The sequence below is a fragment of the Anabrus simplex genome, chromosome 7, assembly GCF_040414725.1.
Source record: "Anabrus simplex isolate iqAnaSimp1 chromosome 7, ASM4041472v1, whole genome shotgun sequence".
In the NCBI taxonomy this organism is placed as follows: domain Eukaryota; kingdom Metazoa; phylum Arthropoda; class Insecta; order Orthoptera; family Tettigoniidae; genus Anabrus; species Anabrus simplex.
Window position 1 is genome coordinate 306,391,420 of NC_090271.1, and position 24,392 is coordinate 306,415,811.

A 24,392-nucleotide genomic window follows, 5' to 3' on the forward strand; every position below is an offset into this window, starting at 1 on the left:
GATAATAATAATAATAATAATAATAATAATAATAATAATAATAATAATAATAATAGTAATAATAATAATAATAATAATGATAATGTTTTTACTTCCCACCAACTACTTTTGATGGTTTTCGGAGATGCCGAGGTGCTGGAATTTTGTCCCACAGGAGTTCTTTTATGTGCCAGTAAATCAACCGACACAAGGCTAACGTATTTGAGCACCTTCAAATACTGCCAGACTGAGTCAGAATCGAACCTGCCAAGTCGGGTTCAGAAAGACAGCACCTCAACTGTCTGAGCCACTCAGCCCAGCTAATTTTTTTATTTTTTAAAGAGATCAGATGGGTAGAGTTTGGATAAATTCATCATGACAGGTAAAACTTTTGTGAATACAAAACACAACCATAGGAAGGGATGGACAGGTCAGTCTGCTAAAAGAGCAATGGAAATTAAATCAGGGAAATTGTGTGCCATGCAGAGAATTCTACAGGATTTCTTCCAAACTGTTCATTATTACATAAGTACAACAGATAGTGATGAGAAATCTTGGAAAAAAGTCAGGAGGCCAATGGATACACGAAATTCAGCAAGATCTAAAAGCAGTTGGACTCGAGAAAACAGATATCGAATCGCTACCACCTCCTTTGGCCACCAGGTTAGGGCTGTAAAGTGGCTTTTAGATCTCTACCATTCTGTATGGCGATAGCAGCACGTTCATTCTATGTTGGGCAGTGGTGAAAAGCTCAATTAATTTATAATTCGGGTCAGTGACAAACCAATGGTCTGGATTGGTTAGGTCCGGGCTAGTGACAGAACCACTGGTCTGGATTGGTTAGATCTGGTTAATGACAGAATCATTGGATTGTGACCAAGGAAAGGGCCACGAAATGACATTTAAATCTCTAGCATTCTGTAGGGCGATAACAGTACATTCAATTTTGTCTAGGGCGTAAGCAGAGCATTTTATGTGGGCGAGTGCAGTTCATTAGATTTGACACGTCTCCACGAATAGGCCTATTTGCCGTTTTGTATTCCATATTGTTTCCTTTATATGTTCTATTGATTTGTGCTTTTATTCTGCTGGAGTTGGTAATGCAATCTAATTATCATCATCATCATCAATGACAATGACATCACATCTCTTTTCACCGTTGGCCAATAGGAATGCAAGTAGCTACTTCAACAATGGACAGTGGCGGGTGCTGTCTTTATTAGGTTAAAAAAGTGAATGTACTTCTGAGGGTGGGCAAGGTGGGTCCCTAGACATCGCAATGAACACATTTCCCCTCTTTAAGGAATTTTAAGTAAAATATACATAATTTATAGTTCCTTATAATGTTACAAACCTCAGGGGCAAGATGGCAACTTTTGCCTTTTCCCACCCTTCCAGTAACATTTTCTGCTTTTCTTTTTCAGTACTTTTCCCAGTATGCATCCTAACCTGAGAAAGTGTGGAAGTTCCTTTGTGCTTAATTTAATTTTAGTATTATGGAGCTGCCGTCGTCTAAGGAATGAATGGTTAGTAATAACGTGACAGTATGAACTCTAAAAGAAAGACCCAACACCGCTTCCTATATATTTCTTTCTACATTATCAACATGTTCCTTGTCAATGGTTACATAATATACTGTCACAATATTCTGAGGAAAGGAGGAAAACTAGTCTCACAAACGACCTATGCACAGCAGCTAAGTGGTGATCCAATTACACTTCACTTTCGGCACTGGCTTAAGCAGCCAACTTTTTGGCGGCTTTTGACGGCAATGATAGGTGAAACATTCAAAGTAAATGCAGAAATACGCAAACCTACAAGAAGAAAACTTGTGTGTTTTCTCTTTCACAGTTGCAGACTCGTTTCGGCTCCGTGGCCCTCATTTCTTTTGCACCACTTGCAGTCGGACACAAATGCACTTGTCAACCAAGCTGCTGATAAAAAAACATGATCCCGTGTTCAAATTCACACTGATAATTAAGTGTGATGCTGACTGATGTTTTTGAAATCAAATGCAGTGGTAGAGAGGCTGAACCCAGAACGGAGCAAAAGAACAAAAACTTGTGCAATTTTCTGCTTTGAACGTACTGAAGTTTGTTTTTTTCTTAGTGTACTGGAGATGTGCAGTGACCACGAATCAAACAAGTGCTTAGCATGTATTAATAGTAGGCCTAGCCTAATGACTTTTAGGACTTCGAAAACAGAAAATTGTGCTTCTACATGTGATTTTTTAAGTTTTAGTTTACTTTTATTATGTGCAGAAAGGTGAAAACTGCAGATATTGGTGGTTTAATTTGCGTAGTAGGCCTACTGATAACGTTGGTCGTAGGGGAGGTTAGTAAATACCTAATCAAGGGCTAAATTAAATGCAATGCAGAATTGTTTGCACTCATTTTTTTTATCCATTACTCACACTCAGTATCTCTTGCGTATTCATTAAAGGACACTATGAATAGAAATTAGAATATATCCATACAAACCTCCCCGATAAGTAAGCCCATAACCTCTTCTTTTTCTGTCGACAAAGCATGTTGTAAACAAACTAAATACACATCCGCTGCCATATTAACACATGACAGTGCCATTGCTATCATTCAGTCGTTGACTTTGTATAAAACTGTGCTTTCTTCAAATGAATGACAGTGTAATTAAATTGCGTTAACGAACGTTCACTTTCAATCAAACGATGACAACTCAGACACTCGCCAAACTCTTTATCAGTAATCAGGTTCAATCCTAAACCGCATCCGTCAAGTCTTTTGTTATTAGCCGTAGGTTAATGTCACCAACATGCTGCATGTGAAACACAATTTGAAACCAGACGGATCTTTGAGCATTTCGAAAGAATTTTAGGGTTTTAAATGGCACTTCGTTACTTTTTTAAGTGCACTGTAGTCCATATACTTAGTTATAAACATTATAAGGCATTTCATTTTCTCAATATGGAAACATGTTTAATTGGCATAGTTGGCGACGAAAATTGAGGAACATGTCGCTGTGGAAAGGGTGAGATGTGATGAGGATGGATATAAACAACGTTGTATGTGATTTGGATAATTATCCAGTTCGTTGATTCTCGTTATAATGGGTTTCATAGAAGATACTCTTATTATTTTAATTACACAGGTTAGTTCCATTTATCGGTACTATCTCATTCCAAACGAATAAGGGGAAAATATTGCCGGTACTTATAATATTAATATTATTTTGCTTTTATTCTCCCTCGGATTTGAATAATTTATAAATATATTTTCTACCCTCTTTGTTTTCCTTCCACCATAATTTTTCTTTTGTGCCTACTAAAGGTACCTAGGTTAAACTGAATCTGAAAAGAAAGATATATTACGAAAATACTTCATAATAACCAAAGGTCATGTAGCTGTCCCTCATACACTTCAGTTTTTCTCTCCACTATTAAGTATGCCTTACGGATATTTTATTGTCATATTCGAACTTGGAGGAAATGATATAGTTTAGTATATTTAATTAAGGAAGTAGATGGAATTCGGTGGTTTAATTACCGGCCGTTTTTACCTTGAGGTAAAAGAAATTCCTTGGTCATAATACAAAGCCCAACATCCAATTACAGTATGATTAAGATGCTTAACTAAATATTATGAAATTTTAAAGAATTGAAGAGAAACCACATGCCTCCCCTATGAGAAATCAGGAGAGTGAACACACAATTCTATGTTCCGTCATAGTGTATTGACTGGAGAAAAGTTTTAGTCATGAACTATACCTCTAATAACTAAACATGAATTCTGACAGGTATGGCTGGAGGGAGGAGCATTGCATGTGCCATTTCATGATGTTGCCACATTCCAGCATTCCTTTCTCTTACCCCTCGCTTCCAGCTCACTTGTTCCCTCGTTAATTCTGACCGCTGTGATCTGTTGTAGACTACCTGGACAGACTGTGACTGACTTGGTCTCATGTTCTGTTATCTTTAACAGGGACCGGGCTGATAAGCTCAGACAGTAGAGAGCTGGCCTTCTGATCCCAACTTAGCAGGTTCAATCCTGGTTCAGTCCGGTGGTATTTGAAAGTGCTACAGGATGCAAAATCAATAACATTATTATTCTTTAACAGGGGTGGTACCTTTAGCCTGACAATTCCTTCAACATGACCTTTGTCCTATACTTTGTCTCTGTACACCTTATTGGCATAAATATGGGACATAAAACAATTTCTCTTCCTTGATGAAGAAATTGTCACACCACGGCTGGCGGTATTTTTTTCATGAGGTGGACTAGTCCTGGACCTCCCTCTCCCTCCAGGAGTATTCATTGTACGGAATTAGTGTTTAAAATACCGTTAGATGCTTACTAACAGCCACAAAACAGGAATAGAATGGCACTCACACTGAACTGCTTGCAATAAGATCTAACTCAGAAGTGAGAAGTTTGGCAACTCCAAGCAAGACGAACTGGCTAGAATATTTATCTCCATGGCAACCGCAGTCTCCCCACCGTCGTTATAATGGCAACCGTACCCCCACTCCCTTTATCCCGCCCCGACAGACAGTAAACGGACCTCCCTGTAAAAAATGTCAGATTTCAACTTTAGATATTAGAGGTATAGGCACCTTCTGTAGTGAATAATACATGCGTGCTGAAGAAGTCTGAAAACATCCGTAGAGAGTATTCAAACAAACTAGCATTAATGAAGCCTATGAATTACAATAAAATTTTACAATAACAGATTATTGATCTGCTTGCAGTACCGTACAGACAAGTTGAGGGTAGAACTCCCATATCCCTTCAACAGTATAAATAACATCACCGAAGGATGAATGATGGAAGTCTTACCTTGTATTACCGGTAACTTACGTATAGGAGAGCGATGTGTTCATTACAAATACCAGGGACCCACCAGCTCGCCCATAGAATTATAGGCCTATACAATAGAAGCTCATTAATCTGGTCTAAATGGGGCTCTAGGTTGTCCGTATTAATGAAAGTCCAGATTAAACAAAATAACTTATGAAATGAGCCAAGATTCATATTTAAACACTCTATTCAGTAAAAAGAATGAGTATGGTACAGTATTTTAACTTTAAGAGATACAAATTTTATTTAGTGTACAAGATATAATGCAATATAGTATTAGGCCCTACAAAATCCAGAATAACTAGTGCAGTATAAAATTAGAACATGGCAATCAAGGCACAAGATGGTAATGGATACCAAAGTGATCCCATATAACAGCATTGCCCCCCAACACCGCTTGCTTGTTCTGGATATTCAAAAAACTGTCAAACGTTCTAAGACACCTGAAACTGGACCTGAGCGTATCAAGTGGTGGAAAATGAATGTCCTCAAGAACGAAATGAAGACAGCATTAACCAACTTCTTAGTGAAGCCTGACCAGTCAGTTGAGGACATGTGGGAAGATGCTGTAAAAACAGATACATCAGGCAGCAACGGTAACTCTGGGAAAAACAAAACCCAGGTGAAAGTACATTGATAAACAGACTTGGTGGTGGGATGATGAAGTCCAACAAGCTATCAAGGAGAAAAAGGTAGCCTTTAAGATTTGGTGGAAGACATGCCTGGATACTGACCTTCAGAGGTATAAAGTGCTGAAATCAGCAGCGAAAAGAGCAGTGGCTGCTGCAAAAGATCGTTATTACCAGGATCTATATGACCAGCTTGACACACCAGCAGGAGAAAATGACGTTTATCCCCTTGAGAAGTCCCGTAACCGTTCAACCCAGGACATTGGATACGTCATGCAAATCAAGGGAGCTGACAACAAATTACTACAAGACCAACAAGCTATCCTTCAACGATGGTCAGACTATTTTGCAGATATCAGCAACAAAGAATTTGATCATCCACCGATTGCAAGCTCTGATCCCGTCTATGGACCCGTGCCCTTGATTATGGCAGAGGAAGTAATGATTACCATAAAGAACATGAAGAATTGTAAAGCAACTGGCCCAGATGACATACCAGCATAAATCTGGAAAATTCTTGGCAAGCCCGCTGCGGAATTCCTTGCCGCACTCTTCAACCAGATCATCATCGAGAACAAATTTTCCTATGCATGGACAACTAGCATGACAGTCCCAATCTGGAAGGGTAAAGGAGACGTGAGCGACTGCTCAACATACTGCCCTATTCGACTCCTCTGCCATACACTGAAGATATTTGAAGGAGTGCTGGACAACAGGCTCAGAAACATTGTCAAAGTAACATCCAAACAGTGTGGATTTGTTAAGGGCTGCGGCACAATTGATGCCATCCATGCTACACGTCTATTGATGGTAAAACATAGGAAGAGGCAAGGTTCTTAAACACTACCAAAGGTTGGGCCCAACGCGAGCCGAGCTGCTATTGGTTAACGAAATGACGTCACAGTAGGAGCAAAGCAGCCGAACCCAGAGCGCGCAAATCAGTAGGAATCTCATAATATCAGCAAACATTACAGTTTCTCAGAACTAATTGCAGACCAGACATAAAGATTACTGCTGTTATAAGATTGAAAAAGAGTACAGCATTGTAACTTTTCATTATTTCTATTACGAATAAGGCGTAAATGTAACGTGACTGCACACTGACCAGCGCTTGAAATTTATTAACATTTCCAAGTTCCTCTATTTAGTTTGAGGAAGGTTACGCGCTTTCAAATCTGTAAACATAAATATTTAGAGATATGAAATCTTTGTCATATTAAATCTTTACAGCAGAAATTCCGTGATGGAACTACCGTATGTTAACATACGATATACTGACTCACTTCCGCAGGTATTGTGTTTAAAGCTTAACACATATTATAACAACAGCAGAAGTAAGTTCATATTCGAAACCATGCATAGATATTCCTGGAAAACCTACAACCTGTTTTCCAGTCTTTGACCGGGTCAGGGATGTAATGAATGAACCATATATAGGCTTTTATTACAATGGGGTCGCCACTCCCAAAGTGATTTATTAATGACTGATAAATGCTATGAAATGATAATGGAGAGTGTTGCTGGAATGAAAGATGACAGGGAAAACCGGAGTACCCGGAGAAAAACGTGTCCCGCCTCCGCTTTGACCAGCACAAATCTCACATGGAGTGACCGGGATTTGAACCACGGTATCCACTGGTGAGAAGCCGACGCGCTGCCGTCTGAGCCACGGAGGCTCTGCATAGATAGTCTACTTTTTAAAAATTAAACAATAAGAAAGAACAGGAATAACACTTCATTAGAACACAGTTCTACCTGTGAGATTAGATGTCATGGAGTGGTTGCTTTTGAAGATGAAATCCACTGTCGTGGCTTTCGCCGATGAGCTGCTATGGATTTTTCAGTTCTTGTCCGAATGTTCATTTGTCGTATGCGTATAAATATTCTCGTTCTAACATACAATTTTAATATTTCTGGTGGTACAGAGGAGAATTTACTGCTAATTATTTGACACACTTTACGTATAATGTTAAGTATGCGTCACAGTTCAACACGTCCGTGAGTATCCCTGAAAATTAACTCAAATTCCTTTATTTGGTTTACCATTCTAATGATGGAACGAGTAGACCTCCCCGAGATAACATTTCTATCCATCCCACAGGGGCTGTACCAGAAGAAATGGAAAGCATTTCCCCAGTGGGACTTCGCATTGTCCTGTCATATTTTCTTTCACGGTCGGCGATGTAGCCGGCCAGGTACCGAAATCCCTCTGCTGAACAATCAGGTGTCGCTGTAGATTGCAGTGAATCTTTTTTTTTTTTTGCTATTTGCTTTATGTCGCACCGACACAGATAGGTTTTATGGCGACGATGGGACAGGAAAGGCCTAGGAATGGGAAGGAAGCGTCCGTGGCCTTAATTAAGGTACAGCCCCGGCATTTGCCTGGTGTGAAAATGGAAAAAAAACGGAAAACCATCTTCAGGACTGCCGACAGTGGGGTTAGAACCTACTATCTCCCGAATACTGGATACTGGCCGCAGTTAAACGACTGCAGTTATCGAGCTCGGTCATAATACAACTAGTGTGGTCCGGAGTCCAGCTGGAATGACTCCGCCTTTTGATATCACCGTGGGTGTACATCAGGGCTCAGCTATATCGCCTTTATTATTTATCCTCTGCTTGGATACAGCAACGGCTGACATACAGACATCGCATCCCTTGACCCTCCTTTATGTGGATCAGTCAGTCAATCAATACTGATCTGCATTTAGGGCAGTCGCCCAGGTGGCAGATTCCCTATCTGTTGCTTTCCTAGCCTTTTCCTAAATGATTTCAAAGAAATTGGAAATTTATTGAACATCTCCCTTGGTAAGTTATTCCAATCCCTAACTCCCCTTCCTATAAATGAATATTTGCCCCAGTTTGTCCTCTTGAATTCCAACTTTATCTTCATATTGTGATCTTTCCTACTTTTATAAACGCCATTCAAACTTATTCGTCTACTAATGTCATTCCACGCCATCTCTCCGCTGACAACTCGGAACATACCACTTAAATGGAATAATATCAATAAGTTAATTTATTGAATTTACCAGCTAATCAATACAAAATGTCATACATTAGTTGGTTTACTTTGGCATATTAACTAAAATAGAAACAGGCATCTGATTTATATACACATGAAATAAAATTTAAAAACCTTGGAGAGACTAAAATTACAATTAGCATATAGTAAAAGAATTAAAGTTAAGTTGGTTATAAAGATATTACAATGAGTCAGTAAAATTACAATTGGTGGAAGTAATGGTGATATGACATTAGAAGGTTTCTATTATATTTAAAAAGAAAGAACAAAGCAACAGTTTGTCATAAACGAGTGATAGGATTGCTAAAAATTATGTTGGCCGACCAGCGGTTACAACGAAAATGACAATGATGGTCGTATTTAATAAAAATGTAGCTTAAAATAATAGTGAAATACGGTCATTTGACCGTCAATACTTGTTAACTAGAGATAAATCAAAAGTCAATGGCATATGGTGATATGGTTCAGTTTAATAAAAATAAAAATGCGAAGTTGAATAATGATGTTTAAATAGGGCCTTTATGGACCATCTCAATTTGTTGCAAATACTGCAATGTTCTTAAGAATATGTGAATGATTGACTTTCGAGTCGATACAGAAGTGTTACAGTTGAATCATTAGACTGAGAGAGGGTAGTTTGTTACGTTATTACGTTATTAACTTAACGTTATTGTTGACTGTCTGCTTCTTACTGTGAGTGTTGTGACAGTATGTTTCTTATGTTGCCTGAATTCAAGGCGAAACATGTACCATTTTAGTTAATATGCCAAAGTAAACCAACTAATGTATGACATTTTGTATTGATTAGGTGGTAAATTCAATAAATTAACTTATTGATATTATTCCATTCAAGTATCATCAATACGGAAGAAGAATGATATTTATCACATGTAACATACCACTTAGTCGAGCAGCTCTTCTTCTTTCTCTCAATTCTTCCCAACCCAAACATTGCAACATTTTTGTAATGCTACTCTTTTGTCGGAAATCACCCAGAACAAATCGGGCTGCTTTTCTTTGGATTTTTTCCAGTTTTTGAATCAGGTAATCCTGGTGAGGGTCCCATACACTGGAACCATACTCTAGTTGAGGTCTTACCAGAGACTTATATGCACTCTCCTTTACATCCTTACTACAACCCCTAAACACCCTCACAACCATGTGCAGAGATCTGTACCCATTATTTACAATCCCATTTATGTGATTACCCTAATGAAGATCTTTCCTTATATTAACACCTAGATACTTACAGTGATCCCCAAAAGGAACTTTCACCCCATCAACGCAGTAATTAAAACTGAGAGGACTTTTCCTATTTGTGAAACTCACAACCTGACTTTTAACCCCGTTTATCAACATACCATTCATTGTCTGCTGTCCATCTCACAACATTTTCGAGGTCACGTTGCAGTTGCTCACAATCTTGTAACTTATTTATCACTCTATAGAGAATAACATCATCCGCAAAAAGCCTTACCTCCGATTCCACTCCTTTACTCATATCATTTATATATATAAGAAAACATAAAGGTCCGATAATACTGCCTTGAGGAATTCCCCTCTTAATTATTACAGGGTCAGATAAAGCTTCACCTACTCTAATTCTCTGAGATCTAGAAATATAGCAACCCATTCAGTCACTCTTTTGTCTAGTCCAATTGCACTCTTTTTTGCCAGTAGTCTCCCATGATCCACCCTATCAAATGCTATAGACAGGTCAATCACGATACAGTCCATTTGACCTCCAGAATCCAAGATATCTGCTATATCTTGCTGGAATCCTACAAGTTGAGCTTCAGTGGAATAACCTTTCCTAAAACCGAATTGCCTTCTATCTAACCAGTTATTAATTTCACAAACATGTCTAATATAATCAGAAAGAATGCCTTCCCAAAGCTTACATACAATGCATGTCAAACTTACTGGCCTGTAATTTTCAGCTTTATGTCTATCACCCTTTTCTTTATACACAGGGGCTACTATAGCAACTCTCCATTCATCTGGTATAGCTCCTCCGACCAAACAATAATCAAATAAGTACTTCAGATATGGTACTATATCCCAACCCATTGTCTTTAGTATATCCCCAGAAATCTGATCAATTCCAGCCGCTTTTCTAGTTTTCAACTTTTGTATCTTATTGTAAATGTCATTGTTGTCATATGTAAATTTTATTACTTCTTTGGCCTTAGTCTCCTCCTCTATCTCGACATTATCTTTGTAACCAACAATCTTTACATACTGCTGACTGAATACTTCTGCCTTTTGAAGATCCTCACATACACACTCCCCTTGTTCATAAATTATTCTTGGAATATCCTTCTTGGAACCTGTTTCTGCCTTAAAATACCTATACATACCCTTCCATTTTTCACTAAAATTCATATGACTGCCAATTATGCTTGCCATCATGGTATCCTTAGCTGCCTTCTTTGCTAGATTCAATTTTCTAGTAAGTTCCCTCAATTTCTCCTTACTTCCACAGCCATTTCTAACTCTATTTCTTTCCAGTCTGCACCTCCTTCTTAGTCTCTTTATTTCTCTATTATAATAAGGTGGGTCTTTACCATTCCTTACCACCCTTAATGGTGCAAACCTGTGTTCGCATTCCTCAACAATTTCTTTAAACCCATCCCAGAGTCTGTTTACATTTTTATTTACCGTTTTCCACCGATCATAGTTAGTTTTTAGAAACTGCCTCATGCCTGCTTTATCCGCCATATGGTACTGCCTAACAGTCCTACTTTTAAGACCTTCCTTTCTATCACATTTATTTTTAACTATGACAAAAACAGCTTCATGATCACTAATACCATCTATTACTTCAGTTTCCCTATAGAGCTCATCTGGTTTTATCAGCACGACATCCAGGATATTTTTCCCTCTGGTTGGTTCCATCACTTTCTGAATCAGCTGTCCTTCCCATATTAACTTATTTGCCATTTGTTGGTCATGCTTCCTGTCGTTCGCATTTCCTTCCCAATTGACATCTGGCAAATTCAGATCTCCCACTACAATCACATTTCTTTCCATGTCGTTTCCCACATAGCTGACTATCCTATCAAATAATTCTGAATCCGCGTCAGTGCTACCCTTTCCAGATCTGTACACTCCAAATATATCAAGTTGCCTATTATCTTTAGAAATGAGCCTTACACCTAGAATATCATATGTCTCATCTTTAACTTTTTCGTAGCTTACAAATTCTTCTTTCACCAGAATGAACACTCCCCCTCCCACCATTTCTATCCTATCTCTACGATACACATTCCAGTGCCGTGAGAAAATTTCTGTTTCCATTATATCATTTCTCAGCCATGATTCAACTCCTATTACAATATCTGGTAAATATATATCTATTAAATTACTTAATTCTATTCCTTTCCTTACAATACTTCTACAGTTCAACACTAACAATTTTATGTCATCCCTACTTGATTTCCAGTTCCCTGTTCCCTTATCACCGCTCCCTAGGCCATCCCGTTTCTCTGAATGTACCTCCCTATTACCCTTCCAAACAAATTTCCTAACTTATACGTACCACTGGGGTTTAAATGAAGGCCATCTGAGCGCAGATCCCTATCTCCTACCCACCCATTAGGATCTAGAAATTTCACTCTCAGTTTCCCACATACCCACTCCATAGTCTCATTTAAATCCCCAATCACCCTCCAGTCAGTATCCCTTCTACACAGTATTCCACTAATAACAATCTCTGCTTTCTTAAATTTCACCCGTGCTGCATTTACCAGATCCCACACATTTCCAACTATGTTGGTACTTATATCAGCTTGCCTTACGTTGTTGGTACCAACGTGAAACACTACCACCTTCTCCTTCCCCTCCTCCCTCTCTTCTACTTTCCTCAACATCTGCCTCAACCTAATTCCTGCATAACACTCTACCCTGGTACCCTTTCCTCCGCACACTTTCCCCACGTGTCTAACGATGGAATCCCCCATGACCAGAGCCTCAACCCTACCCACCTCATTTGATCCCCTCCCCTCCTGGTCAGCCCTATCTTTCCTGATAGCTGCAGAAGCTACTTCCTCCTCCCTTTTCTCCTTCCCATGACCCTGTTCCACCTGTCTTTTCCTATCCTCTACTCTAAATTTTCCTTTCCTACCTTTTCCCTTCTTCCTACTTCCACACATCTCAGCAACAGTTCTCTGTCCCTCATCTTCCCTCTGTTGTTCTACCTAGAGTGATTTGTACTGATTTCGCACAGACACCTGTCCTGAATTCTGATCCTGAATAGAGCCCTTAGCCTGCAATCTCCTTCCCCTTAGAACATTAGACCACCTGTCTTCTACAACTCCTCCCTTTCCTTCCCCTCCCTCTTGTACACCTACTGTAACCTGTACATTGTTTGAGGGAGTCCTATCTTCCTTCGTGTCTTCTGTGAGAATCCTAATTATCTCCCTCAAACTTTCCAACTCCTCCCTCATACCCCTCTATGCCTCGCCACACCCACAGTAAGTACACTCGCGCTCCTTAGCCATTCTTTACGGGGAAAAAAATGAAATTAAAAATAAAATAACTTATTTGCAAAAAATAAATGAACGGAGGGATATATTGTCTGGGATAGTACACAACAATAAGGTAATTAATATACGACTACACTACAATACTACTTAGTCGTGCTCTATTTTTTTAAATCCTACAACCCCTGACAGGATAAAAACTGCTGTTAATTACTGAATATCGAAAGTAATAACCTACACAAGAACTACACAATTCCAAACTGCAATTAAGCCTATTCTAATTACAACAACAGTTTTTTAGTAAGAGTTTCTACAGATACCTCTACTACACCAGTACTACACAAATATTTTACAATAATAAAATAATCACACTAAATTCTAATAGGATATTACTCGTATACTACTGTACAGTACACTACAGTAATTTTAAACTACTTTCAGACGTATCCTAATTACGATACCGGTACCGTACCGTATGACACTGAACTAAGCACAACAGAAATGAAATTTGCAAGAACTACTGTACTCAAAGATTACCAACGAAGCTAAATGCTTAGACAAATTATTATTAGTATTACGGTCTAATAGATACACACGAATATAGCAGGCAAGATATGGCACTATCTAAATGTACTGTATCTATACTACAATGTATCTACACTACACTACACTGCGTTTGGTTAAATGCTTAAGTATCAAAAGGATTGCCGTGGTACTTGCCCAGCAAACACGCCTTGGACTCCAACACCAGACACAAACATGGAGCGAGAAATTAGCTGAGAATGGTCTGCGCCTCAACACCCAGGAAACCGAATACCTAGAATGTGGCCCCCAAACTAGTGGGACCATAAGGATCAATAATCAAGACTTGCAGAAAACCATGCATACCTAGGGTCAGTTGTCACTTCTAACTGTGATGCCACTTTTGATACCCGAGCGCTAGTGATGAGCCGCGAATGGACTCCCGAAGAATCATGTCTGGGACCGTAAAACTCGAGGTCGAGGATGCTGGCAGCGTTATCTGCGAGCTGTGTATGGAAACAACACGATGCATAATATTGTAGGTAGGCCAAGGACAAGTATTGGTTCCGTTTCCCAATAATGCACAGTGATATAGGCCTAATGTACAAACTAATGTTGTGATGCGGTAATGAACATCACTTTAAAGAAGTGTGTACACAGTCACCCTTTGAAACAGTCGTTAATCCCGAAGCATATATACAGTACCTTACCAAAAAAATAAGTACGATATTATATGGCAGGACAAAAATACTGGAGGTGGAAACAAGATAATTATGTTATTCTTGGATACCTCACCAGATACCCAGAGCATTCTTTCAGTCAGTTGAACATTGTGGACCTTGAACTAGGGCATGCATTGTTCTACTGCACAACAAGATATACAGCCGAACATGTTCTTTATGCCATATTTATATGAACGTATAGGCCTACACAACAAACCCTCTTTGTAGCGTAAACTAAGGAACGTGTGGACACAGGTGCTTATGTACCACAATATCACCGACACAGATAAATCTCTGATAAATCTCCCGTATGCAAGATAAATCTCTGATAAATCTCCCGTATGCAGTTATCAGACTGTGCCTCATAAATAGGCTTCTGATAAGCTCACCTGCATACACCCAGCGTCAATGGGTAGGGTCTGACACATCCCACTCTGACAAGTCTACTGTCAGACCTAAGACGAAACGCTGGTTAATAGAGCAAACGCCTGAAAAGCCTTACATCTAATATGTTTTTTGACATGCTCTATTGGTGAAAAATATCTAATTCCCTCCATGGGAATTTAGAATTTTCCATAGGTTGCAGTTACGGGACATGACATCACCATGGAGACTCGAGTAGTTTGCACAGGTTACTTGAAGAGGCTCGGACTCGCCACACTCGATTCTCGCGAGTCCAAGCGTCACTCGTGCACAACACTACCAAGTGCGAGTAAATGCATCTTGGCTCAAGTGGAGATAATCCACCGGAGTCCTCTGCGATAGAAAATTGCCTCACCATCTAAAGGCAAAACTTTACAAGACCGTGGTACGCCCAGCAGCTATTTACAGGGCAGAATGTCGTCCAATGACAAAAAAACACGAGCAGACTCTTCATACAATGGAAATGAGGATGCTTCGATGGACTCTTGGACTGACTCGATGTGACCACATAAGAAATGAAGATGTACAACAAAGCCTTGGCGTCGCTCCAATTGTGGAGAAAGCGAGGGAAGCGCATCTCCATTGGTACGGTCACGTTATGAGAAGGCAGGATGGCTCAGTTGCTAAAACAGCTCTCCAAGTTGATCCGGGAGGAACACAACCATGTGGAAGGCCTTTAAAGCGGTGGACTGACAATATCAAAGCCGACATGCATGACGTTGGCTTAAAACCTGAAGATGTCAGCAATAGGACGAAATGGAGGAGATGTAGCAAAGCAGCGGACCCCATAATTTGGGATAAACACTAGGAAAGAGAGAGAGAATCAAGGCACACCTTCATTGACCACACTTGATACGCTTACTGGTTTGAAGAAACTGCTGATCTTTTGTTGTCTTCCTTCGACATTAATTTTTTCAGTAGGCCTAATTATCTCTCGCAGATGCCTCAGATGTTCGTAATGTGCAGATATGTTTCATCGTTATCTTCAATGTATTTAATGACAATGTTTAGATGGTCTTTAATTTCACTAAGTTATGACTTATGGTTAATAATATCAACTGCTTTATCCTGGTCATATTCATCTGTTTTAGAACTTTTCCCAACTAACGTACCAAACAGTAAAAACTGCCAAACATGTTTTTGTTGTTAGTTAGACCTGTAGTCTGACACAAAACGGTGCCCTCGCTCTGCAGGGACACACTCCCTCCGAGATTCTCTATGCTATGCACGCCTGACTTATTACACCAGTGGTTTTTGTCACTAGCCAGGATATGCACAGGTTAATAAAGAATGTGTTCTTCAGTAGCTGTGAACATTTTGCAACAGTTCATTGGAAGTAACTAAGCTACTAACAATGAAATATAGTCATGCCACATCCAGCAGCGCATGCTGCAGTGGAGCACCTTGCAGCTAGCCTGAAGAGCACATACTGGAGTTCTACCAATTTGAGCAAAGCCAGGCATAATGGATTAGGCACCTCAAGTGTGTATGGGGGTGCTGTTTTTCCTTTAAATTGCCATTTCATTAGTAATATAGTTAGTTCTCGAGAATGACACATTATTGATCTTATTTGGTCAAGTGTAGAACTACATATCAGCTGCCCTCCTAGGAAGTTTCACCAACAATCATTCATAGTACAGTAATAAGACATGTAGACGGAGAATTCTTTGTGATATCATCTTTATTTATTTCATCTAAGAAAGTGGTTTCAATACTGCTCCTCTCAGACTCTGTAACTTTAGGTTGGTATTCAGTCCTTACATTGGTTGGTTCACTCCATATCGCCATAAAGTGTCTGGATATATCCATCAAAGGTATTTTACAGCATTTAGCACTGGAATTCAGCACAGATCTTACAGCTTTCCTGCACTGGTTATTCTACTTGAATTGTGTTAGCTGGTATCTGTATTTTTCTCCCGGTCTGTTTTGTTCTGTGCTCAGGATTTGTTGATTGCCCGTATTTCCTTTCATTATCAGTGGTTTGGTTTCTTTTCCTGTACTCAAATATATTTCTGGGCTGGATGTTTGGAACCTGGAAGAAAATCAATTGCTGAAGACATGAAGTTAATCCAGTTGTCCACCTCAGCATTAAAATATTCATCACATGTTGTTTCAGTTGGTTTTGCAACTCAATCAGTTCTGTTTTGAATTCGTCTAGAGGAGTATAGCTTCCATGCCATCACCAAATTTATCTATCAAATTCTAATATTCTTCTGTTGTACATTCTCTCTTGGCATTGAAATTGCCTGTCTTTTCTACACTGTCCTTACTATGAGCAATGCCTCATGTAGTCTTTCTTCCTTGTCTTCAAGGAAAGTTGGCACATCAGTTTATGCTCACTTTCATGGACTTTAAACAGTAATTAATTGTTCATATATTGTTTTGGCATGTTAAAAACCGCTGAGTTACTACTTAGCCTAGACACCATTCAGAAACGTTCCCACTACCCACCCGCGACCAACGCAGCCAGGTGGTATAAGCTTGGATAGCAGTTACAGATTGTTTGTTGTACCCAACCAAGTAAGGTACTTTCGTGGTTAATACGATGACCTGAAATTATCCTGGATCTGCACACTGGCCCAAAAGTGAATACAGACCCCTTCATGTATCGGAAGCTCTTCCTGTCCGTTGTTAGCCGGTATCTAGGTTCAGCAGTTATTTACACAGATGGTTCAAGGGCAGAAGCGAAAGTAGGCTCTGCATTCTTTGTTGATAATAGGAGGTTTTTTTCCTGTACCGGAAACCTGTAATATGTACACAGCAGAGCTGTATGTTATCCTTGAAGCTTTGTGGTACGCGCTGTCCAATAAATATCATCACTTTTTGCTCTGTACTCACTCTTTGAGCTCGTTACAATCTATTGATGCATGTTTCCTGTGGTACCCTCTGCTGCAGCAGATCCAGGACCTGCTGGCTGGGTGTTGGAGTGGTAGCACCAGAATAACGTTCTGGTGGCTCCCAAGTCACATGGGTGTAGCGGGAAACAAGTTAGCTGATAGAGATGCCAAGGAGGCCGTCACATTGCCCCCGTTACCTTACAAGATTCCAGCCATTGATATTCGTTCTCACCTGAGACATCTGGTGATGTCCCATTGGGAGATGGAGTGGCAGGCCATCCCTCTTTCAAATAAGCTGAGAACAATTAAAGGGACTATGAAGGTATGGAAGACTTCCCTTCAGGTTCCTTGGAGAGAAGCAGTGGTATTACGTCATCGGATCGGCCATGGTATTGCAGCGTACTCCTACTTACTGAGGATAAAAGACGTCCCCCTTGTGTACTTGCGACGATCATCTTACCGTAGTACACATCCTTGTGGAGTGCGCGGACCTGGCCAATGTGTCCCGTAGCCTAAAACTTCCAAGTACCATCTCCCTCATTCTACGAGATGAAAAGCAGTCAGTAGACTTTGTCATCTGGTTTATGAGGGATAGCCTGTTTTATTGTGTTAAAAGTCAATTTTCTCTTTGTTTTTAATTTTTATTTTATCATTAACTGCCTTTTTATTCTATTAATTCTGTGTTTAGTTGGTCTTTGTGTATTTTTAATGTGTTTTTCAAACTTTTAGTTTGAATGAAATATGTTATTTAATTTCAAAGGCAATGACTTATACCATTTTAATACACTTTAATCTTATTTTAAATTCATAATCATTTTCTTCATCATCTTCTTTTAAACTCTAGTCAGTGGATCAATTTTAAATTTTAATTATTATTACATTTCATGTCAAACCATTAGGAGCCAATGATCTAGAAAAGTTCGCTTTCACTGGTTTATGGTAGCACAGTTGGAACATCGAAATTTGTGGGCAAGCCATTTGCATCACACCATATCGGATTGTCTGCTATTCTGATTAGTATTGTTAGAGTATAACCTTGTTTATATGAACAAGCTGGGACTAGAAGTCATTCAGATGAACCTAAATCTGCATAATCTGGAAAATAAAGTGGAATATAGTACACACACTAATGCAAATTACACCTAATAGAAAGATCAGTTCTGCTGTAGTGCTCTCAGTGATGGGATCCTATAAGCTTTTGTTTCAGATTCCCAAGTTATTTATTTTTCCAAACATTAGAAACATTTAAACACTGTTAGTACTTGTTTGACGTCACATACTATAGGTAAGTGAATCATTATACTGTACCACTAAAATGAGTACGTTTATTTTGTGTTAATGTTTGTATGTCATTTACATGCAGCACGATAGTTCTGCGGATGTTGTTTCTGTTTGGCGTTCTAAGTAAGCCATCACTTCATCCAACTTTGTCATTGCCTTTGTATGAAATATCACCTTTTCTGATTGTGCACCAATCTAATTTTTGCACCACAATCACCATCTTCATTATCTGCAGATGCACATACGGTCATAATTTTGTCATCACTTCATAGCCACTGTCATTGTCTGTTTGTTACCAGACATTTATATTGTCCTTCACCATCGCTCGAGGACAGGATGCAGCTTGGGTTATAGGGAAAAGGTGGCACTCCTGACAACTGACTGTTAGCAAAGCGGAGAGTAAACTTATCCGAGCGTTCTTCTCAGCTGGGCTAAGTGGCAGGTTCGATCCTGGCTCAGCCCGGTGATATTTGAAGGTGCTCAAATACGTCAGCTTCATGTTGGTAGATTTACTGGCACCTAAAAGAATTCCTACGGGACTAAATTGTGGCACCTCGGCCTCTCCGAAAACTTTGAAAAGTAGGCTAGTTAGTGGGACATAAAGCATTATTATTATTATTATTACATTTTTCTCAATTTAAGCTTGCCTTAACTTCAAATTCCAAAGGAAATTTATTACCTGGGGAAAAATATTCACACTTTGAGACAAACCAATTTGCAAAAAAAAGAATGAAAAACATCAAAAATGATCTGGATAAACTGGATATTCAGATCAAAAATGGCTGGATAAACAAGCTTCTACTGTTTTTTTTTTTATTATTATTATTATTATTATTATTATTATTATTATTATTATTATTATTATTATTATTATTATTATTATTATTATTATTTGCACAGTTTATGTAGCTGTTCAATAAGTTGTCTATAATTGTGACCTTTTTCCTTGTTCCAGATATTCTTCTTCATTGGAGGATGGGTGTTTTTTGTAAAGAAGCTGTTTCGTGACTATGAAGTTCATCACAGATTAGTTCAGTTAATATTCTCCATTACCTTCTCCTTATCCTGCACCATGTTTGAACTGATTATATTTGAAATTGTTGGAGTGTTGGATTCAAGGTAAATATAGGGTTTCTTACAAACCATTAATATGTTAATTGTGTGTGTTGGAAGACTGAATCACTCATTTTAACTTGTCTAAAATCATGTATCAAATTTTCAGTTGTTTCTAGAAGAGAGACTTAATTGACAAATTTATGTATTTCAAATGTATAATACAATTACCTCTTTCTGCAGCCCACCTGGTGGTCAAGTCTTTATGGTCTGACACTGTGGTTAGCCGGTTCCAGTGCTGCCAGTGGAAAAAAATTTCACCATCAGGATATTATCTTGATACACATCTTCATTTACACACAACATATCACACTACAAATCATCACAGAAACATGCAGTGGTGAATACCTTCCTCCACATAGAGTGGCATCAGGAAGGGCATCCAGGCTGTAAACCAAGGCTTAATCTATGTTAGTGCTGGTCCCAGATAACTGGGGAAAAGCTCAGGAGAAGAAGAATAGTTATTTCACTCCAGCTGGTATCTCTTAAGAACTTATTCACAGATACAGCAAATGGAATATATTCAGGTTCCTACATGTTGTTATTTGTGTCATCAGTCCATAGACTGGTTTGATGCAGCTGTTCGTGCCACCCTATCCTGTACTAACCTGTCTATTTGTATGTTAATTACTACATCTACTGTAATCTGTTTGTCATATTCATCCCTTGGTCTACCTCTACTGTTCTTACTGCTTACACTTCCCATAAAAACTAACTGAACAAGTCTTGAGTGTCTTAGGCTGCGCCCTATCATTCTATCTCTTCTTCTGGTCAAATTTCGCCAAATCATCATCCTCTCACCAATTTGATTCAGAACCTCTTCATGCATGATTCAATTTATCCATCTCAACTTCAGCATTCTTCCTTAATGCCATATTTCAAAATCTTCCATTCTCTTACTTTCTGAGCTACTTCTCTACATTGCAATGAAGACCTACAACCTGTTTCCAGTCAATGATCGGGTCAGGGATGGGATGAATGAAGTCCCCAACTTGCGGCGAGGATATGATTTGTGCCGGCGGCCGAGGCCTGTCACACTCCTTTGGGGCAATGATTAATGACTGACAGGTGAAAGGAAATGATAATGGAGAGTGTTGCTGGAATGAAAGATGACAAGGAAAACCGGAGTACCCAGAGAAAAATCTGTCCCGCCTCCGCTTTGTCCAGCACAAATCTCACATGGAGTGACCGGGATTTGAACCACGGTACACAGCGGTGAGTGGCCGCCTGAGCCACAGAGGCTCCTACTTCTCTACAATGCAATGCTTCAGATGAAGGTCTTCAAAAACCTCTTTCTAATTTCTATATCAATGTTCGAAGTGAGCAACTTCTTTTCTTAAGAAGGGCCTTCCTTGCTTGTGCTATTTTGCATTTTATGTCCTTATTTCTGTTACAAGTAATAAATTTCATCTTGATCTGTGGTGGAGTTATTACCCTATATATGACAAATTCCAATTTGTACGTTTGGGAAGTTCCATCTTTCCACCACTTTAAAATCTTAGATTTACTTAGGTTACAATAACATTCATTTATTTGAAAATACGTATAAGTTGGAATTTCTCCTTACTTCTGCTGTTATCGAGCAAGCAGCTGTGTGGTTTAGGACACGTAGCTGTCACCTTGCAGTTAGGAGATGGTGGATTCGAAGCCCACTGTTGGCAGTCCTGAAGATGTTTTTCCGTGGTTTTTCATTTTCACACCAGGCAAATGCCGGACTAGCATAGTCACTTCCTTCCCACTCCTAGCCTTTTCCTATCCTGTTGTCAGCATAAGACCTATCTGTGTCGGTGCAAAGTAAAGCAAATTGTAAAAAAATAAATAAAAAAAGAGATTCTGCCATTGTTAGTTATTTTACTACACAAGTAACAGTATTCATCTACTTCCTCTAAGACTTTATTTCTTCATCCCCTGAGTTCGTTCAGCTGTTCTCCATTCCGTTGGTTTTGGATGTATTTATTTTCATCTCGTATCCTTCTCAAAGACTGTGTCCATACCATTCAGCAGTTTCTCCAGATTTTCTGCAGACTCAGAAAAAATAAGAGTGTCATTGACAAATCTCAGAGCTGTGATATCCTCACCTTGGATTGTGATTAAGTTTCCAAATTCCTCTTTGCTTTCCTTTACTGCTTCTTCTATATAAACATTAAAAGGGAAAAGAGGCAAACTGCAGCCTTGCCTCACTCCTTTCTGGATTGCCGCAAGTATGAGAAACAACTTAATTAAAATAGAATGAAATGTTTCGTTCTTGAAAGAACATCATTGTATTTTATAAAATCACACTCAAAAATATTTGTTTCTTTTTCAGGTATAATTCTGTTACCACATGTTTTATTTTTCAGATAGTTTATAAATGTATTTATTCATCATTAATTCGGCAGACTGAAGAACGTAACAGTTGTGAATTAACTTAGTCGAAACTGAAACGAGATTGCTTCAGATAGCACAAACTCCACATTATTTGCATTTTTGTACTTTTGCCTTTCTTCCCATCCTTTCTTCAGCAGCCATACTGATTTCTTTCTTCATGACTGACCCCTTTTTATCTGTTGCATTTCCTTCAGCCTTTTCCTTTAGTCTTTGTGCAACATGTTCCTGGAAACAATCCCTAATTCTCTTTTCCTTCAACTTGACTAGATTCCATCTGCTTGCATTACTTCCTTCCTTCAATTTCTTCAACTTCAGATGGCATTTCCTGACCACCAAGTTGTGGTCATAGACCATATCTGTTCCTAGAAAGGTCTTACAATCCAGACCTGGTTTCTGAATCTCCTCTTAATCATAATGGAGTCTATTTGATACCTGTGAGTGTTTCCGGGTCTTGTCCACGTATTCAGCCTTGGTTTGTGGTGTTTGAACCAAGTATTAACAAGGATTAAATTATGATCAGTACAGAATTCTACCAGCCAACTTCCTCTTTCATTCCTTTGTCCCAGTCCAAATTCTCCTTCCTACTACATTACATTCTCTTTCTTGGCCTACCTCTGTATTCCAGTCTCCCATTACAGTTAGATTGTCATCTCCTTTTACGTGTTCTATTATGTTACTCGCTTCATACATTGTTTTGATTTCTTCATCACCTTCTGAACTAGTAGGCATATAGATCTGCACTGTTGTGGTGGGCATTGGCCTGGTGTTTATCTTGACAACAATAATCCGTTCTCTTACTCGCTGCCCTATTTTCTTATTCATTATTAAACCAACTCCTGCATTTCCTGTGTTCGATTTTGTGTTGATAAGTCCGTAGTTGCATGACCAAAATTCCTGCTCTTTCTGCCAATGAATGTACTTCCTTGATACCAGCTATATCTGACTTAAGTCTATATATTTCCCTTTTCAAATCAAGTATAGAGAGCTAGGAACACATGATAGGTCAAACATAATGGTAGGTCGTTGTGAGAAGAGTGTCCTCTTTCTGCTGCTCCCTTTTCCCGCACTGACCTGCCATTGTGGTCGCCCTATTTTCTGTTACTTTTCTCTATGTCACTTTTTTGTTCCTTTCCAATACTGACGTTTTTCTTTTCAGATTCTCTAACCTATCAAAACAATTCAAACTTTTAACATTCCATGTTCTGACATGCAGAATGTCAGTATTCCTCTTCCTGATGATTGCTACCTCTCGTGTTGTCCCCACCCAGAGATCTGAATTGTGAATTATTGTACTTCCGAAATTTTTTTTTTGCTTTACGTCGCACCGACACAGATATGTCTTGTGGCGACGATGGGATAGGAAAGGCCTAGGAAGTGGAAGGAAGCGGCCGTGGCCTTAATTAAGGTACAGCCCCGGCATTTGCTTGGTGTGAAAATGGGAAACCACGGAAAACCATCTTCAGGGCTGCCGATAGTGGGGCTCGAACCCACTATCACCCGATTACTGGATACTGGCCGCACTTAAGCGACTGCAGCTATCGAGCTCGGTCTGAAATATTTTACCCACAAGTAAGGTATCATCAGTACATCATTCATTCATACAGAGAGAGCTGCATGTCCTCAGGAGTTACTTTCGGCTGTAGTTTCCCATTGCTCTTAGCATGTAGCAGTATCAACATAGCTGAGTAAATATTATTACATGGTCATATCGGTCAATCATTCAGACTGCTGCCCTTGCAACTACAGAAAGGCTGCCCTCCACCCCCTCCCTTTTCAATGAACCATTCATTAGTCTGGTCTCTCGGCTACCTGCTTCATTGGGATGCACAAGGCTTCCCACCATGGTAAGGTCACATGGTTCACAGAGGAGGTCCCTATACAGTGGCGGCGCGTTCTATATGTTCAGTGGTTCAGTGAACCCCCTAGAAATAGATACGTCTAGGTAAAATGGTTTGTCAGAGCCTATTCCTTAAATTTGCTCCGTATATCAGCGTGCGTAGCGGTATTTTTGACATCAACACTCGGTTGCACTCCGGAACCAGCGAAGAGGTTCAATTTCAGGACTGAACGCTCGGGGCCGTGAGACGTAAGGAGGGTGTGCAAGGCGAGGGGTTATGAGAAGCAGGGAAAACATAGCCCAGGAATCGCTGGCAACTGGACCAGCGATAGACACGAGTT

General features: G+C 39.4%; 2 protein-coding genes across 3 annotated transcripts in view; one reads left to right on the forward strand and one right to left on the reverse strand.

The window, feature by feature from the left end:
* The window catches only part of LOC136877137 (lys-63-specific deubiquitinase BRCC36), a 45,665-nt gene extending 42,953 nt beyond the window's left edge, over positions 1–2,712 (reverse strand). Inside the window, exon 1 of the mRNA XM_067150948.2 lies at positions 2,460–2,712. Coding sequence (XP_067007049.2) covers positions 2,460–2,573 — 114 coding nt within the window. The 5' untranslated portion in view covers positions 2,574–2,712. The remainder of the gene's footprint in view (positions 1–2,459) is intronic.
* A 257-nt stretch (positions 2,713–2,969) lies between these two features.
* Positions 2,970–24,392, forward strand: part of GPHR (golgi pH regulator) — a 112,421-nt gene continuing 90,998 nt past the window's right edge. For both annotated transcript variants that reach the window (XM_067151764.2, XM_067151765.2), the window contains exons 1-2: positions 2,970–3,105; positions 19,690–19,853. In XM_067151764.2, the coding sequence (XP_067007865.2) occupies positions 3,064–3,105; positions 19,690–19,853 (206 nt within the window). In that variant the 5' untranslated portion in view covers positions 2,970–3,063. The remainder of the gene's footprint in view (positions 3,106–19,689; positions 19,854–24,392) is intronic.